The 18,135-nt window shown below is 38.1% G+C and overlaps 1 protein-coding gene across 4 annotated transcripts in view; it reads right to left on the bottom strand.

Annotated features, from left to right (window-relative positions):
* The window catches only part of LOC124802124 (calcium homeostasis endoplasmic reticulum protein), a 341,070-nt gene that overhangs the window by 272,560 nt on the left and 50,375 nt on the right, over positions 1-18,135 (bottom strand). For all 4 annotated transcript variants that reach the window (XM_047263128.1, XM_047263126.1, XM_047263124.1 and 1 more), the window contains 2 exons: positions 12,064-12,296; positions 9,379-9,453 (listed from right to left, as the gene is read on the bottom strand). In XM_047263128.1, the coding sequence (XP_047119084.1) occupies positions 9,379-9,453; positions 12,064-12,296 (308 nt within the window). The remainder of the gene's footprint in view (positions 1-9,378; positions 9,454-12,063; positions 12,297-18,135) is intronic.

Raw genomic sequence — 18,135 nt, 5'->3', positions numbered from 1 at the left:
GATGAGAGATGTTTAATCATCTGAATGTGCATCCAATCTGGCCCAGGAGTAGTGTAGGGGCAATGTGCGAGGGCACTAAGAACCTCCCACTCCATAAATGGGGCATTATAGGATTCACTGTAGCATGTAGTGAACAAGAGGACTTTGCCTTCCAGCCACCATTTGGGAGTGTGAAAAGCTGGAAGATAATTCTCTGATGAAGAGGCTCGAGCATAGCGCTCAGTACAGTGCTCGGCAATCACAGTTGCGTCTGTAGATAACACGCTATTTATGTTAACACCGGGAACACCTTTTGGGTTCTGGTACACGAAAAAACATTTGATCCTTGCCCAGACTTGGGAAGGTGACATATGGAACCCAATGGTCGAGACATATCTCCCTCAACACTCCTGCTTCTGCCATTTGACAAGTTGGCCAACGCAAGCACGGAGCTGTTTAAAGGCTATAAGTTGCTCCAGGAAAGGGTGCCACTTATGCCCTTGTAGAGCTCGTCGAAGCTCCTTAATTGCTACTGCAACTTCCAGTGACCACAGAGGGACTGCCTTTCACCGGGAGCCCCCTAAAGAGCGAGGGACTCCGTTTTCTGCTGCAAAAAGGATTGTTGTAGTCAAATGCTCAATCTTCACATCGATGGTCCCGTGTGGAGGAGATTCAATGGTGACAGCAGAGGCGAAAGTTTCTCAGTCCGCCTTATTTAAGGCTCATCTCGGCAGGCGTCCATGGGCCTGATGCCGGGTTTGTAGTGGACAATCTGTTAAAGTCTCCTATTATTTTGTGGCTGACAATCTGTTTACGTGCCTCTGTGGAACTGAAACCACCAGTTACCAACAATGGTTGGCTGAGGAACATGGTCTGCTTACTCGTGTTACCAGTTTCAAAACAGTGATGGTCATGCAGGATACATCAGCTTCCAGTACTTCTGGTGAACAATTACATTACAGGACCACCATAGGATAGTGGTGGCAGTGTTGTGCTATCCAGGATACACATCTGGCCTCTATGGGCACAATGATTATTAGAGGAGGCTCTAAGGTGTTATTAAAGGTGAGGATACTGCCAATATTACTGTTGACTACCTATGTCTACTCTGATGAGATCTTGCCTCTTGGATGTTCCATTTATAATGAGAATCCTTAAAATTTCAGTCACATAGTCACTTAGCAATTTAAAATTTGGAAGAATTAAAGCTATAGCCCTTTGTAAAAGGAATAATTTCCTGAATTAAACTACATAAAGTTAGCATAGTGTAACTCAAATATTGCTTCAGCAATTACGTGAATAGAAATTAAATCTACCACCACTTGCATTTAATTTCTATACACGTAATTGCTGAAGCAATATTTGAGTTACACTATGCTAACTTTATGTAGTTTAATTCTGGAAATTATTCCTTTTACAAAGGACTATAGCTACTATAGGGACTATATCTACCACCACTTGCATCCTCCCCCCCCCCATGAACCATGGACCTTGACGTTGGTGGGGAGGCTTGCGTGCCTCAACGATACAGATAGCCGTACCGTAGGTGCAACCATAACAGAGGGGTATCTGTTAAGAGGCCAGGCAAACGTGTGGTTCCTGAAGAGGGGCAGCAGCCTTTTCAGTAGTTGCATGGGCAACAGTCTGGATGATTGACTGATCTGGCCTTGTAACACTAACCAAAATGGCCTTGCTGTTCTGGTACTGCGAACGGCTGAAAGCAAGGGGAAACTACACCCGTAATTTTTCCCGAGGGCATGCAGCTTTACTGTATGATTAAATGATGATGGCGTCCTCTTGGGTAAAATATTCCGGAGGTAAAATAGTCCACCATTTGGATCTCCGGGCGGGGACTACTCAAGAGGACGTCATTATCAGGAGAAAGAAAACTGGCATTCTACGGATCGGAGTGTGGAATGTCAGATCCCTTAATCGGGCAGGTAGGTTAGAAAATTTAAAAAGAGAAATGGATAGGTTAAAGTTAGATATAGTGGGAATTAGTGAAGTTAGGTGGCAGGAGGAACAAGACTTCTGGTCAGGTGAATACAGGGTTTTAAATACAAAATCAAATAGGGGTAATGCAGGAGTAGGTTTAATAATGAATAAAAAAAATAGGAGTGCGGGTAAGCTACTACAAACAGCATAGTGAACGTATTATAGTGGCCAAGATAGACACAAAGCCAATGCCTACTACAGTAGTACAAGTTTATATGCCAACTAGCTATGCAGATGATGAAGAAATTGAAGAAATGTATGATGAGATAAAAGAAATTATTCAGGTAGTGAAGGGAGACGAAAATTTAATAGTCATGGGTGACTGGAATTCGACAGTAGGAAAAGGGAGAGAAGGAAACATAGTAGGTGAATATGGATTGGGGCTAAGAAATGAAAGAGGAAGCCGCCTGGTAGAATTTTGCACAGAGCATAACTTAATCATAGCTAACGTTTGGTTCAAGAACCATAAAAGAAGATTGTATATATGGAAGAATCCTGGAGATACTAAAAGGTATCAGATAGATTATATAATGGTAAGACAGAGATTTAGGAACCAGGTTTTAAATTGTAAGACATTTCCAGGGGCAGATGTGAACTCTGACCACAATCTATTGGTTATGAACTGTAGATTAAAACTGAAGAAACTGCAAAAAGGCTGCAATTTAAGGAGATGGGACCTGGATAAACTGAAAGAACCAGAGGTTGTAGAGAGTTTGAGAGAGAGCATAAGGGAACAATTGACAGGAATGGGGGAAAGAAATAGAGTAGAAGAAGAATGGGTAGCACTGAGAGATGAAATAGTGAAGGCAGCACAGGATCAAGTAGGTAAAAAGACGAGGGCTAGTAGAAACCCTTGGGTAACAGAAGAAATATTGAATTTAATTGATGAAGATGAAAGGAGAAAATATAAAAATGCAGTAAATGAAGCAGGCAAAAAGGAATACAAACGTCTCAAAAATGAGATCGACAGGAAGTGCAAAATGGCTAAGCAGACATGGCTAGAGGACAAATGTAAGGATGTAGAGGCTTATCTCACTAGGGGTAAAATAGATACTGCTTACAGGAAAATTAAAGAGACCTTTGGAGAAAAGAGAACCACTTGTATGAATATCAAGAGCTTAGATGGAAACCCAGTTCTAACCAAAGAAGGGAAAGCAGAAAGGTGGAAGGGGTATATAGAGGGTCTATACAAGGGCGACGTACTTGAGGACAATATTATAGAAAGGGAAGAGGATGTAGATGAAGATGAAATGGGAGATATGATACTGTGTAAAGAGTTTGACAGAGCACTGAAAGACCTGAGTCGAAACAAGGCACCTGGAGTAGACAACATTCCATTAGAACTACTGACAGCCTTTGGAGAGCCAGTCCTGACAAAACTCTACCAGCTGGTGAGCAAGATGTATGAGACAGGCGAAATACCCTCAGACTTCATGAAGCATATAATAATTCCAATCCCAAAGAAAGCAAGTGTTGACAGATGTGAAAATTACCGAACTATCAGTTTAATGAGTCACAGCTGCAAAATACTAACGCGAATTCTTTACAGACGACTGGAAAAGCTGATAGAAGCCGACCTCGGTGAAGATCAGTTTGGATTCCGTAGAAATGTTGGAACACGTGAGGCAATACTGACCCTACGACTTATCTTAGGAGAAAGATTAAGGAAAGGTAAACCTACGTTTCTAGGATTTGTAGACTTAGAGAAAGTTTTTGACAATGTTGATTGGAATACTCTCGTTCAAATTCTGAAGGTGGCAGGGGTAAAATACAGGGAGCGAAAGGCTATTTACAATTTGTACAGAAATCAGATGGCAGTTATAAGAGTCGAGGGACACGAAAGGGAAGCAGTGGTTGGGAAGGGAGTGAGACAGGGTTGTAGCCTATCCCCGATGTTATTCAATCTGTATATTGAGCAAGCAATAAAGAAAACAAAAGAAGAGTTCGGAGTAGGTATTAAAATCCATGAAGAAGAAATAAAAACTTTGAGGTTCGCCGATGACATTGTAATTCTGTCAGAGACAGCAAAGGACTTGGAAGAGCAGTTGAACGGAATGGACAGTGTCTTGCAAGGAGGGTATAAGATGAACATCAACAAAGGCAAAACGAGGATAATGGAATGTAGTCGAATTAAGTCGGGTAACGCTGAGGGAATTAGATTAGAAAATGAGACACTTAAAGTAGTAAAGGAGTCTTGCTATTTGGGGAGCAAAATAACTGATGATGGTCGAAGTAGAGAGGATATAAAATGTAGACTGGCAATGGCAAGAAAAGCGTTTCTGAAGAAGAGAAATTTGTTAACATCGAGTATAAATTTAAATGTCAGGAAGTCGTTTCTGAAAGTATTTGTATGGAGTGTAGCCATGTATGGAAGTGAAACGTGGACGATAAATAGTTTACACAAGAAGAAAATAGAAGCTTTCGAAATGTGGTGCTACAGAAGAATGCTGAAGATTAGATGGGTAGATCACATAACTAATGAGGAGGTATTGAATAGAATTGGGGAGAAGAGGAGCTTGTGGCACAACTTGACTAGAAGAAGGGATCGGTTGGTAGGACATGTTATGAGACATGTAGGAATCACCAATTTAGTATTGGAGGGCAGCGTGGAGGGTAAAAATCATAGAGGTAGACCAAGAGATGAATACACTAAGCAGATTCAGAAGGATGTAGGCTGCAGTAAGTACTGGGAGATGAAGAAGCTTGCACAGGGTAGAGTAGCATGGAGAGCTGCATCAAACCAGTCTCAGGACTGAAGACCACAACAACACCACTTGCATAAATGGTTTATAAAGGGCACTGTGTAGTATCCAAACTGAAAATATGAACATACACAAAAAAGTATCAAATAAGACATCTTAAATATCTGTAAACACCATCATCAAAAATAAGAAGACAAGTAACAAAATTTGACTGTTTTCAACTAGGAAGACGGCATAGAAAACATCCACAAAAACAGAAACTGAATACACAACTTGAGCATTTATGAAGAGAGTGAGCTCAAAATAACAGTGTAAAGCAAAACTGAAAAGTTGTTGACAGTAATTCACATATCTTGTTGAATGGGTCTAAAATAAATAAGTGGGAAGTTACAAGTAACAATTATCTTCATTTGTTGTGATTGTGGATAGCTTAGACAATGAGTAAGAGCAAAATAGCCTTGATTGTACATACTATCACAAAATTATATTTGATGAAAAATAAGATACATACAACTAGTTTATTTGTATAAACCACTAAATGAAAGACACAGTGTTACTTTTATAAACCACTAAATGAAAGACACAGTGTGCTACTCGGGCATTTTCAAGTACAGCCAACAGTCAGAGACAGCAACAGCACTTTTTACGAAGCTTCTTGAAGAAAGTCTTTATATGGAATATGACACTGCTGAAGCAGACACCAATGTGGAACATACCGTGACATACTCATTAATTCCCATGACCTACACACTGTAGTCACAACCACCAGATATTGTGTGAAGAGCAAAGTATGTGACTAGAGCAGTGTGTGAATTTCGACAAACATGACCCAAGTGTAAACAATCACTCTCCACCAACTAAGGATCTAAACTACAGGATACGTTTGTGACTCCAAGTAATGTGATATGAAGACCGCAGTCTCACACCTCAGTCCAGTTTTTTTGGGGACCCTGTAACTGCAGGTGAAATCGTCAGTGTAGGGACATTTTCTGACATAGTCACTCATCATATTGCAAGACAACAGTTAATGAATGGGGAGTAACTTAAGGTGGCAAGTATTTTGTACTACTGCAGAGCCTCTAATGCAAAGTGCATGGTGACGTAGCTACAATTTATAAATGAATAATAGCATTAACTTCAAATTATCCTCCATGATAACATAAAATTCAATCTGGCGAACAACATCTGCATGACAACAGGTCACAGCTCTCAAAAACAAAGAGAGACAGTGTGCAGGGAAAAGACATTTAAGGGGAGTTAGAACGGAAAAAATTTTTTTTTCACATTTTCGGATTTTTATCTCATTATAAAATTTGCAATTTTTTGAATAAAATGATATATATTTCACTTATAAACTCACATGGGAAGTATTTTATTTTTTTTTAATATAATCTACACTGGTTGAAAACATTAAAATTTTTACGTATATTACTTCAAGACCTAATGAAATCGGTAATTTTTTATATACAAGGCTGTGGATTGCTGTATTATAAAGGTTAAATTATGTTTTTGTACTGCTAGCACTGTCAAAAACAGTATTGTATCGTTTCATAGTATAAACACGCATTGTATGTCAAAGTGCTAATGTTTTTTTCCAAGAAAAAGTGACAAATAAATTGTCAAATCTCTCAAAATGTAAAATATGACGCCAAAACGAAGTGTTTTTAAGAAACGTGGGTTTTATAGTAACAGGTTTTCGAATAAAGGGAAACATTGTGTTCGACATGTGGCGTGTGAAGTTACTCTGAAATACAGGCAAACTTGTTAGTATCTAGAGAAAAAACCATTAGTGCTTCGAAGATTAAAATAAAATCTTGTGATAAACAGTTTTCTCAAAACATAAGTGATGTAAATGGTTGGTTAGGTTACATTCTGATAGATTTACACATCCTAATAAGAGTGTTAGGTGAATGTGTGTGTTGTAAAATTTGTGGAGGGGCTGTTAGTTTACATGAAGATAGTGAGGTATCAAATGGACTAGCCAGGAAACTTATTATTGATTGTGCCAGTTGTAGATATACTCATACATTTTGGAATTCTGGTAAGTGTAAAAATAATTATTTTGAAGTAAATGTTAGGTGGTTTTATGGATTGAGAGCTATTGGCAAAGGACACACTGCAGCAGATGAATATGCCACACCCACCTTGTAAAATCGAGAAGTATGCAGGATTTATTGGAGCTGCTGTGAAATCTGTTGTATGTGAGTCAATGAAGGGTGCTGCAAATGAAGCTGTTGAAATAAATGATGGTATGACTGATATACCAGTAGCTTTTGATGGCACTTGGCAGAAGCATAGCTACAGTTCTAAGAATTCTATTGCTACAGTGACCAGTGTGGATACTGGAAAGGTAATAGATTTCCAGATTTTAACCAAACATCGTTATAAGTGTAAATCAGGAAACGAAGAAGGCCATATCTGTGACAGAAATTATGAAGGTACAAGTGGTGGTATGGAGGTCTCTGCAGTTACTGAAATATTTAGTTGATCTGTGAACACAAGGGGAGTGTGTTACACTAAGTTCTTAGGAGATGGAGACTCAAAGGCATATAATAGTGTAGTAGCCACTCAGCCTTATGGTGGGAAGATATCACAAAACTGGAATGTGTTGGTACTGTCCAGAAGAGGATGGGCACCAGGTTGAGGAAGCTGAAACAAAGTTTGAGAGACAAGAAACTTTCTTATGATAAAACCATAAGAGACAGGCTGACAGACAAAATGATTGATGAACTACAGCAGTATTATGGGATGGACATTAGAAATAATACTGACAATTTGTTGAAAATGCAGCAGGCAGTATGGGCTACCTTCTTCCACAGACAGTCAACTGATGAAAAACCAGTACACCACCTTTGCCCTCCTGGACCTGATTCATGGTGCAATTACTGTAATGCCCAGTACTCAAACAGTTCATACAGCCATAAACATTACATATCAGCAGCAGTCATGGATATCATAAAACCTATTTACAGAGACCTGGAAAATCCTGAATTGCTGAAGAAGTGTCTGCATGGTCAGACTCAAAATCCCAATGAGTCATTCAATAATCTTATATGGACTCGCCTACTATAAAATGTCTTTGTTGGAATGAAGACACTAAAGTGGGGGGTCAGTGATGCTGTTATTGCTTTTAATGATGGTAACATTGGTAGGGTGAAAGTGCTACAGTATATGGGAATTAATCCTGGAGCAAATTGCATCTGAGAACTTGAACGGCTGGACAAGGTTCACATTGATAAAGCAGGGTAATCAGCATAGTTGGCCACTAAGGCGTCCAGAAAGAAGAAACAACTTGGGAACAGTTCAAGAGAATAATATACAGTATGGTGCAGGTTGATTCCGAGTGACTACAAATAAAAAATTAAGCATATATTAAGTGAGTTACAATCTTTTGAAACTTTAGAAACCATTCCTGAAAATTTACATTTTCTGTTGCATTTTTCCATAAATCTCAGAAACCACTTGGAGTAGAGTATTCAAATTTTCAGGGAGTAATAACATACATATCCCGAGTCTACTGAACTAAAAGAAGAACATAATGTTATGTATAATTAAAATTATTTAGGGTACCGTACACAAAATTTTAACCGTGTACTTAAAAAATTGTATTTCCAAAAGCAGTGGCTGAAATGCAATTATTGTGCTTCAGTAGTCTCAGAACATACCATTTAATGTCCTGTAAAAATTTCATGTCAATGGCTACAGTGGTCCCTGAAATACACGGAAGCCAAGTCACTAAATTTAACATTGTTGGGATACGGCATTCCAACTACCCTTAAATATGACAATCGATTACTTAGCTTGCGGAGAGAGTTCTACTCTCACATACACAAGTTCACACAAGCATGTGTGCGCTCGCTCACTCGCTCACTCTCTCTCAAAGAAGGATGTTGTCCAAAAGCTAAGCAACCAGTGACCCAGTATAGAGGGTGTAAGCAATAGCTGTTTACAACATACAACAGTGACACAGGACACTTGTGGCATAGTAAGCCAGGAAACAACTCCAAATTGGTCTACAAAAGCCACCTAAGTTACAGCACATGCACACACGTAAGACTTTGGATAAATGATCTTTGAATATTAAAAACCTCATCTTATTGCATTTACTATATGTAGAATTTATACTTGTGTAAATTTTACCTCAAAATGTTGTAAATTATAACACCATAAATTTAACAATTAAATCGCTTTGTTTGTCTGGCCTTTTTACAACAAAACTACTGTGCTCATAAGGTACGAATATCAATTTAGGCTCAACTGTAAACGTAATTAGTTTTTGCATGATGATAACGTAAGTCTTTTTTTCATTAGCCTCTCAGGACAGTTTAAATTAACAATGTCAACAAAATAGATGGTGGAATAAGAGAGCAGAGGGTAATGAAAATCTCAGGCAGCATGCATGAGCTGTAATTTAGGTCAACGTAGTAAATTGTAAACAATTGACATTTACACCCTGTATAAATATGTTATAAACTAAGACAAAATTATATGAGAACAACATTTGAAATTAAAAGTTTGCTGTTAGCAACAAAGGGGATGCAAGCCTGTGTGACTTGAAAGCATAATATAAATTCACATTTTGTAGAAGTATAAACCATCTTTTGCAGTAAATTATGTCCTTCATATTCAACACAAACATAATGTTTTATATAGTACATTTGGATATTAGCAAGTGTAACAATATCTTACAGTAGATACTCACCAATGATGAAGCACATCATTAACTAAGTAAATAATGTGTAGTTTCTGAGTGAACTGAGCTGCAGGATTTATAACTCTGGAAACAACAGAAAGACATTTCAATCACTTTAAATTCATTACTTTCTAAAGTATAAACTATTTCGAGTGTGCAAGAATGCAAATGGTCAAACATAATCTGCAAAACACTATTCGCTGAAAAAGGATAGGTGGGGGAAAAAAAAGAAGAGTAAAATTGGCTTGGAGAGGGTTTGGTAAACCAAATATAGTTTTCAAACTGAATATCACAGTGTACTGAAACAGAAAATCTACAATCAGAGTATATTGCCAATTTTGAATCTATGACTGTGAGACATGCACTTTTAATGATAAAACCATTCCAAAACTAAAGGTTACTAAGTGAGCAATGGAGAGAGACATTTTGAGAATTAGTAACACAGATATGAAAATTAAAAAAAATTGAGTGGAAGACACAACTGTAACGGTGCTGAAAACGAAATGGAGATGAGCAGAAAACATAGTAAAAAATGGGTGGTTGTTGGAAGTCCTCTGCTGAGTTCAAAAAGATATGACTGGGACTATGATCTTATAGAAGATGTGTAGACAATATTAGAAAACTTTCAGGACCCACATGGCTATATATAAAGTTGAAGTCCGTAATACATGAAAGGTCTAGGCCAGGGTTTATCTAGAGCTGAAATGATGACAATCAATTGTCAAATGTATAATAATTTTTCACCTTACACTTAACACTAGGCAAATTTAAACTAGTTCGAGTTTTATCCTTATTTAAAAAGTCCCGCTATCCTTGTGTGTTCCTTCCCCTGCGAGAAAGGTTAGAAAACACATTTGCTCTCTATTTTGTTCTTGTATACACAAACTGACCATATTCAGTGCATTGGTTTTATCAGCATATCCACTATACAACCTGTTATCATCTTTCAAGGTTACTGACTTTTTGATAAAAGACAATGTGTCAAAAGTGAACATAAATTAATACACTTATATATTAAGAGTGTGTGTGTGTGTGTGTGTGTGTGTGTGTGTGTGTGTGTGTGTGTGTGTGTGTGCGTGCGTGCGTGTGCGTGTGTGTGGGGGGGGGGGGAGATCGGTGTGCGTGCGTGATGTGTGTGTGTGTGTGTGTGTGTGTGTGTGTGTGTGTGTGTGTGTGTGTGTGTACTGAGGTCTAAATTTCCAGCTATCTACATATTTAAAGGCTGCTCGTGGATGAGTGGCTGCAAAGATAGTGCCCAGACACTCAAGAGATGAGACAGGGACTGAAATTGAGGGGAGCAAAACAAAAACATAAGTGTTTAACTGCATTTGCAAATGTTTCTTTACCGATGAAAATCTAGTGTTATGGCCCCAATTTAATTATTCCACTACTGCAAAAATGAGCAATATGGGTTTTCGTGTCAGTGGTGATGAGAAACAGCAGACACAGCAAAAACTGAACAAAGCTCTAGGTCCCAATGGTCTCTTTATAGATTCTATACCAATTACGTGGCTGAATTAGCCCCTCTTTTAACCAACCATGCATCCTTTGAACAAAACTCTGTATCCAGTAGTTGGAAGGAAGCAGAGGTCATACTCATCTATAATAAGAGTAGCAGAAGTGATCCATAAATCTACCATCCAGTATACTTCATATTCATCTGCTGTAGAATCCTAGAATATATTTCAAGCTCAAAGATAATTAGGTACCTCGAACAGAATGACCTCCACCATGCTTATCAGCAGGGATTCCGAAAATATCGATCATGTGATACTCAACTTACACTTTTCTCACACGACACCTAAAAAGCCATACATCTAAGCAGACAGCATTCCACAATTTCCAAAAAGCATTTGCCTCCATAGAGCACCTATAATTATTGTCAACACTATGGTCAAATGGGTATAAAGTGAAATTTGTGTCTGACTTGAGGATTTCTTGGTAGGGAAGACACATTGTGTTATCTGAGACGGACAGTCATCGAGGGATATAGAAGCAACTGCAACTGTGTCCTTAGGAAGTGCATTGGGACCCTTACTTTATCACGTTTTTAATAAAAGACCTTGCAGACGATATTAATAGTAAACTCAGGCTTTCTGCAGATGATACAGTTATCTGTAAAGAAGTACTCGCTGAGAAAAGTTGCACAAATATTGAGCTGGACCTTGTAAGATTTCAAAGGGGTGTAACAATAGGCAACTTGCTTCAAATGTTCAGAAATTTAAAATTATGCACTTCACATAATCAAAAATACACAGTACTCTATGAATACAGCACCAACAAGTCACGAGTGGAATCATTCAACTCATAGAAATACCTGAATGCAGCACTTTGTAGGGATATGAAACAGAAATTCTTCTGTTTTAATCCCTTATCTAATACCAACTGAATATGATAATGGTGATTCCTCAGTCCCCTTAATAGTCACAGAAGGTTGCAATTTCAGCAGTGGATTAAAAAAATTTGCATGTTTGTTCCTCAAACTGTTACAAAGGCCCAAAATCACACAGCTCTAAAAATCTCCAAATTTGCACTAATGTGTTTGCACTTATCATTCAGTTCCATACATTATGTTTTCTTTCACAAGCCATCTCTTTCACTTGACCTCCATCTCTAGAGAGAGAACTCCTATTGAAATGTGGCATATAATTTATATTTTGCAGCTAACTAGCAACAGTGTACAATGCCACTCACTTCTTTAGCAAGTACTGTGCGAGTACATGGTCCGAATGGGGAGATGAGTGCTGAAGAATCCACCCTTTTCCCGAAGAAATTGAATCTTTGGTGCAAGAGTCAATAATAGGCTGAAGGACTGCATCCAATTCAGAGAAGTTGATATTGGCCTCTGCAGCTGCCTGGTTCAGTGAATCATGTTGTGCCTTTCGTAAAGCTTCTTCAATCTGCCCCTGTTGCTGTTGCATTAGAACCTGCAAAGAAATACTGAATAAAACATCACCTGCATGGCATGTTAAGGACAAAAAATATATCTAAAAACTATAGGCCATAAGATAGCTTCTAGAAAGGAAAATTCAATTAAATCCGAGATTCTCCATACTGCCCCATACTCACTGGAAATAACTAATGGTCATACCTGAAAGACTACACTATACTGAGTAATCACTGAATTATGCTGGTACTTTGGAAAGTGTGATAGACATAACAGCATTAAAGAAAATAAATTTCATGTGGTTATTACGATAACAATAGGACATATAACAAACTTTCTTATATATATTTTAAAGTTATAAGCTTAAGTTTCTTCTCAACATAATATTATGCAACATTAAGGCATGTATAGCAGTTGTGAACTAGCTTCTGTATACATGCACATTGCATCTCTGTGTCCAGAAACCTTACCCATGATTTGATGGAATCCCAAAGCTCCCCACTGCATTTAAAGCCCTGCAATGAATGCAATTTTTTCACATTGGGGAAGAGGTAGTAATCACTGGTAACCAAATTGTGGTTGTTTGGGAAATAAACAAACAATACTCATTTCAAACTTGCTAACTACTCAAATTTTCAGATAGTGAACTCTGTAACTCAACATGCCAATTATTTTTTTAACTCCTCACTGTAACTGTAAAATTGACTGGTGCCTCTTTCCATAAACAGAATCAACCAAACACTTAATAAAAGCCCCAAAAGTCTATGGCTCTCATCTTCACTGAGCACAAAGAGGGGGCAGAAGGGATGGAGGATGACAACCTAATGGTATTTCATGGGTTCTATGGACAACTTGTGTGATACTATTACTTATACTACCATTTCATCTCAACATCCAGATACAAAACTCATGTCTCTTCACCAGTAACAAATCCACACACAACTAAAGAACAAGACCCACACCAATTCTATGGGTGTTACTATTGCCGAGAAGAAATTTTGGACTAAGTGTGCTCAAAACTTGAGCTAACCTAATATGTTAATTACAGTGTCAAACAAATCTTTGTGGATTGTGAGCAAAAGTATCTGTTAATTATGATCATGTAAAGTGTCTATTTTCTCCAAGTATTTTGTGCACTTTTTGCAGTAGTTCACTGGTGACTAGATTGTTATCCAATCTTCGTCTGGTTACACACATCACATTGTTCTGAATTGTGCAACACCTTAGTTTCACCCCAATGTCATTCATAATATTTTCTTCATAAATTGCCAATATCACGCTGAATGCCTGAGAGGCCTTTTTTATTATTATAGAAAATTAATGACTGAGTACCTCTCACAGTCAATGGTATTAGAAACAAAAGACATACAGGTCTGCAGGCTTTCATGGCCACTGTCACTGACGGAAAAATCTTACACATCATTATGCTGTGTCATATTCCTCTCCATACTTCTCAAACGCTCAAAATTTTGATACCTCTGCTGGGATCTTCTTAAGGATTCCACTGATGTTCTTGGACAACTGAACACTTTCAGAAAACAGTGTTGCACTGGCTTATATTGGGTTGGTGGATAAGCTTGTAGTTCTCTTCTACAAATTTAATAAACACAACAGACACACATAACACAGACATAGACTTTAGTCATCAATAATATATTCTCTTTCGCCATTTGCAATTGTCTGCCAACAACAGGATAATTTTCAATTCTGCGATTGCAGAAATCACTTGGCTTTGAGGCAAAGAACTCATCAAGATGGGTTCGGAGCACATTTTCATCTGGAAAGGAAGTCCCTTGAAAGCTGCGGGAAAGAGGAAAATCTGAGCATGCAAGGTCAGGGGAATAAGGTGGGTGCAGAGTAACTTGCCAGTCTAGCAGAATGCAGGTGGGCATTATCATGGAGTAGCATCACTTCTCACGGTCTTCCTGGTCACTATTCTTGGATTGCGTCCACAAGACATCTGAGTTGTTGACAATAAATGTCAGCAATGAAGGTTAAACCTCGGAGAAGCAATTTGTAGTAGATCATACAGTTGCTGTTCCACCAGATGTGTAACATTATCTTTTATGAACGTGTGCAGGTGTTACTACGGGGAGTTGCTTCTTTGTTTTGGCTCAACTATTCCTTTCTTGTCCCTATGTTAGTATAAAGACACCAATTCTCGTCAGCAGTAATAATACATAATAGGAATGGTCAGTGTTGTTCACGGGTCAATTGATGATGAGCAAGCAGAGACGCATATGTGACCAACCAATTGTGATTTTGGCTTAGAGCATGCGGCAGCCCCAGATCTACAATATTTCCAAACCAGAGCAAAAACATGATAGTGGGATCCTGCCTCTCCGACCCCCTCAAGCGTTTGAGATAGGATGTTAAAAATTTTATAGAAAATAGATTTTTCAAAAATATGTTCATTTTGTAGTGCACATCTTTCTGAAGAAAGTGATATATAAAATGTATGTGTTCGAGGAATGTAAAACATGTTATTCGGTCTTAAGTGTGTGAAAGCACAGTGCCACACCTCTTCACACGGCATTCTTCTATCGCACATCACTGTATTTCCTCTGTGGGATTCAAACGTGTATATTTTATATTGCAAGCCATCAAACCTATATTCAGGACAGTGGACACTGAAATAACCTATGGCACCTCTCCTGCTTCCAGTCGGCTAGTTTGACATCCTGCCCCCTTTTTAAAATAAAAATTATTACTGGGAGAGATTATTTTTGGCTGGGGGAATAAGAACACTTCTGTGACTGGGAGGATAAGAACTACTCCGAAAATTTGCACTTTATTCCCTATTAGCTAATAACTTTCTCTTTTGTCTGACATAAAATTAAATATAGGAAACATAAGACCAGCAAACACAAGAGACAAGCAAGACAGTATACATTTCTTCAGTCCTTAGGTCCCAGCAGTTTTTTCTCTCTATCTTACTACAGCTTTACACAATGTGCTTTTCTTTGTAAAAGAATCTATTCTCATCAAAGTTCGTCAAATGTTTTGTTACATGAAAAATCAAAATTTCGTTGTCTAATACGTACTGAAAAAGCTGTTAATACAAATTGTACCCAAGATCGGTTTGGTTCTGTTGAGTCGCTGTCTGCTAGATAAAACAAAACAGACCTTTTTAATATTGCAGCAATTGTAACACACACTAAATAAGCAAGACCATTTAGGCACAAATGGCCATTTTTATGTACCTCATTTACATAAATAACATAACAGAACATAATTCAGAAATACTAATATCAAATGCCTATTAAGCCTACTACCAGCAAAACGTTTTATGTTAGGAAATAGTTTCACATTTCATTCATACGCTCCAGTTTCTCAAGCACGAGATTGAAAAGTAGTAGTATGAAATCTTTATATAAATTTGGGATCATCATATTCTACCTTGGGATCGTCATATTCAACAATATAATTTCTGTAATGTCCCCGTTTCTTCTCGTTCCTCATTTTAACAATCAATCTTGTCATCACTAATTTTGTAATTATTCCTGTCATTGTCAAAACTTCATCCCCAATTAACTTTACTAACCCTACCAGACTCAACAGAGCAGTTATCCTGGGTTTATTCTCAAATTAGGCATTATTACACGTTCATACAACATGTTTTCTCCACTATTAGGAGAACAGGTCAACAAATCAGTTATCCCACATTTATTCCCTAGTTAGGTGTTATTACATGTTTGTACAATGTGTTTTCCGCGCTATTCTGAGAACATAACTTAAAGCGGCCACTAACTGGGGACTGTACAAATGGTAGGGTAGCAATCTGGCAAAAATTTTCTCTCATAAGTTCATTTTCTTGGATACACCAAGAAGATAAATGTAATCTTTCTACCTGTTATTTCTGCTGGTCATTTATTTCCACTATGGTGTTATAAAGCTATGGATTCACTAATAATTATAACAACGCTAATCATTCGCAAACTCAATCCACCACATACACAAACAGCAATTGGGATTCACCTGTGTGGGTTTATTCGGCTCATTCTGTACAGCCCCATCCCCATTGTCTGTAGAAAAGTTTTTTTATTTCTAGATGTGACAGGGAGGTACACTACACACGCATTCAAAAATCAACTTATGATTCATTTAGAAATCAACTAAGAATGTGTTCAAAAAACCAACTGGGATCTGTTTCAAAATCATGTGAATAATCGAAAGACCAATGTACGCTGGATGCTAAGCACTTTCTTCCTTAAACTGCCACCCAGGGCAGATACCCCAGTTTGCCCTGCCCTAGATTTGGGCCTGGCATGGCTTTTCAACCTTGCCCATCGCATCCAAATGTCTCCCGATGGTAGAATGATCGAAGTCCATCACAATCACCATTTCTCGAATATGCTGAAATGACCAATGTGGATTAATTCATTTAAACGTCTTCATCAAACCTCGGAGGTCTTCATGAACAGGGAGAGTCACTAATGTCAAAATGATCCTCCTTAAAACAAGAATTAACCATTTTCTTGTCATGCTCTGTGCAACGACATTAAATAAACTGATAGCAATCGGAGTACCAACATGCAAAACAAAAATGCTACGAACTTATGTACCAACCTAACAAAAGGTTATTTTTCCCCACTATTCTGAATAAGTAGAGTTACTGGATAAAAATCTTCTGGCTGCCAATGAATGAATATACTAATATTATCTTAATATTATAAACAAGAGTCCGCATTATTATTTTCTTCGATATGTAACTGTGTGGGCATGGCTGGTCGAAAGATGATTTTACTAGAGAAGACAAGTGTGCTCTATGAAAAATGTGACGGTGTGGTGAGGATTTAATAGGAATCATAAGCAGACAGCAGCAGTTGAACCAGAGAGAATTAATTTTGGAAGTGGCTTTTCTGACTTTATGCAAGACAACGATGGGCTGAAGGATATTTTATAGAGGAGAGAGGTACGATGGTTCTAGCAAAGAAATCAAAATCAACTTTAGAAACAAATGAAAATATTGTATGTGAACAGGAAGATAACTGTAAATTTTATTACAATGTGTAAAAAGTATGTCTTCCGCTTATTTTATTTACTTACCCGTGAAAATTATAATAAAAGTCTAATTTCTAGTTACCTAGTAGTAAATGTTGAACAATATGTACTGTCAGCTTTTTGACACCGCACAGGTGACCTGTGGAAAAGTAAGATCACGTGGCATGCCCAAACGTTTGAAGCAAATTCTAGTGCACCATGATTTCATATGTTGCACTGGGAGTGTTAATATGCTGTTTACGTCCAACTACAAGAGCCAGAATTCAGAGAAACTTCGTAGAGTGTCACAAAGTTATTTTAACAGGTTTTCCCCAGTTTTGATGGACAGGTGCACTGTACAACAGCTAGAACTATTTTAACTTCCTGGCAGATTAAAACTGTATGCCGGACTGAGACTCAAACTCGGGACCTTTGCCTTTTGCGGGCAAGTGCTCTACCACCTGAGCTACCCGAGCAGAACTCTCAAGCTGTCCTCACAGCTTCAATTCTGCCAGTACCTCGTCTTCTATCTTCCAAATTTCACAGAAGCTCTCCTGCGGACCCTGCAGAACTAGCACTCCTGTAAGAAAAGATATTGCAGAGACATGGCTTAGCCACAGCCTGCGTGATGTTTCCAGAATGAAATTAATGGTAGAGCACTTGCCCGCAAAAGGCATTGGTCCCGAGTTGGAGTCTCGGTCCGGCACACAGTTTTAATCTGCGAGGAAGTGTCATATCAGCGCATACTCTGCTGCAGTGTGAAAATTTCATTTTGAGAACTGCTGTAAATTTATCATATTTTCACCAGAGACATCACAGAATACAAAATACTTCATTCTTAGATATTTTATCTGTTTCCTGGACTTCCCTTCCATAAATATTCCATATCTGTGAAA

This window comes from Schistocerca piceifrons, chromosome 1 (genome assembly GCF_021461385.2).
Source record: "Schistocerca piceifrons isolate TAMUIC-IGC-003096 chromosome 1, iqSchPice1.1, whole genome shotgun sequence".
Classification (NCBI taxonomy): domain Eukaryota; kingdom Metazoa; phylum Arthropoda; class Insecta; order Orthoptera; family Acrididae; genus Schistocerca; species Schistocerca piceifrons.
The sequence above is the reverse complement of the archived record's forward strand: the minus strand, read 5'-3'. Positions and strand labels throughout refer to the sequence as shown.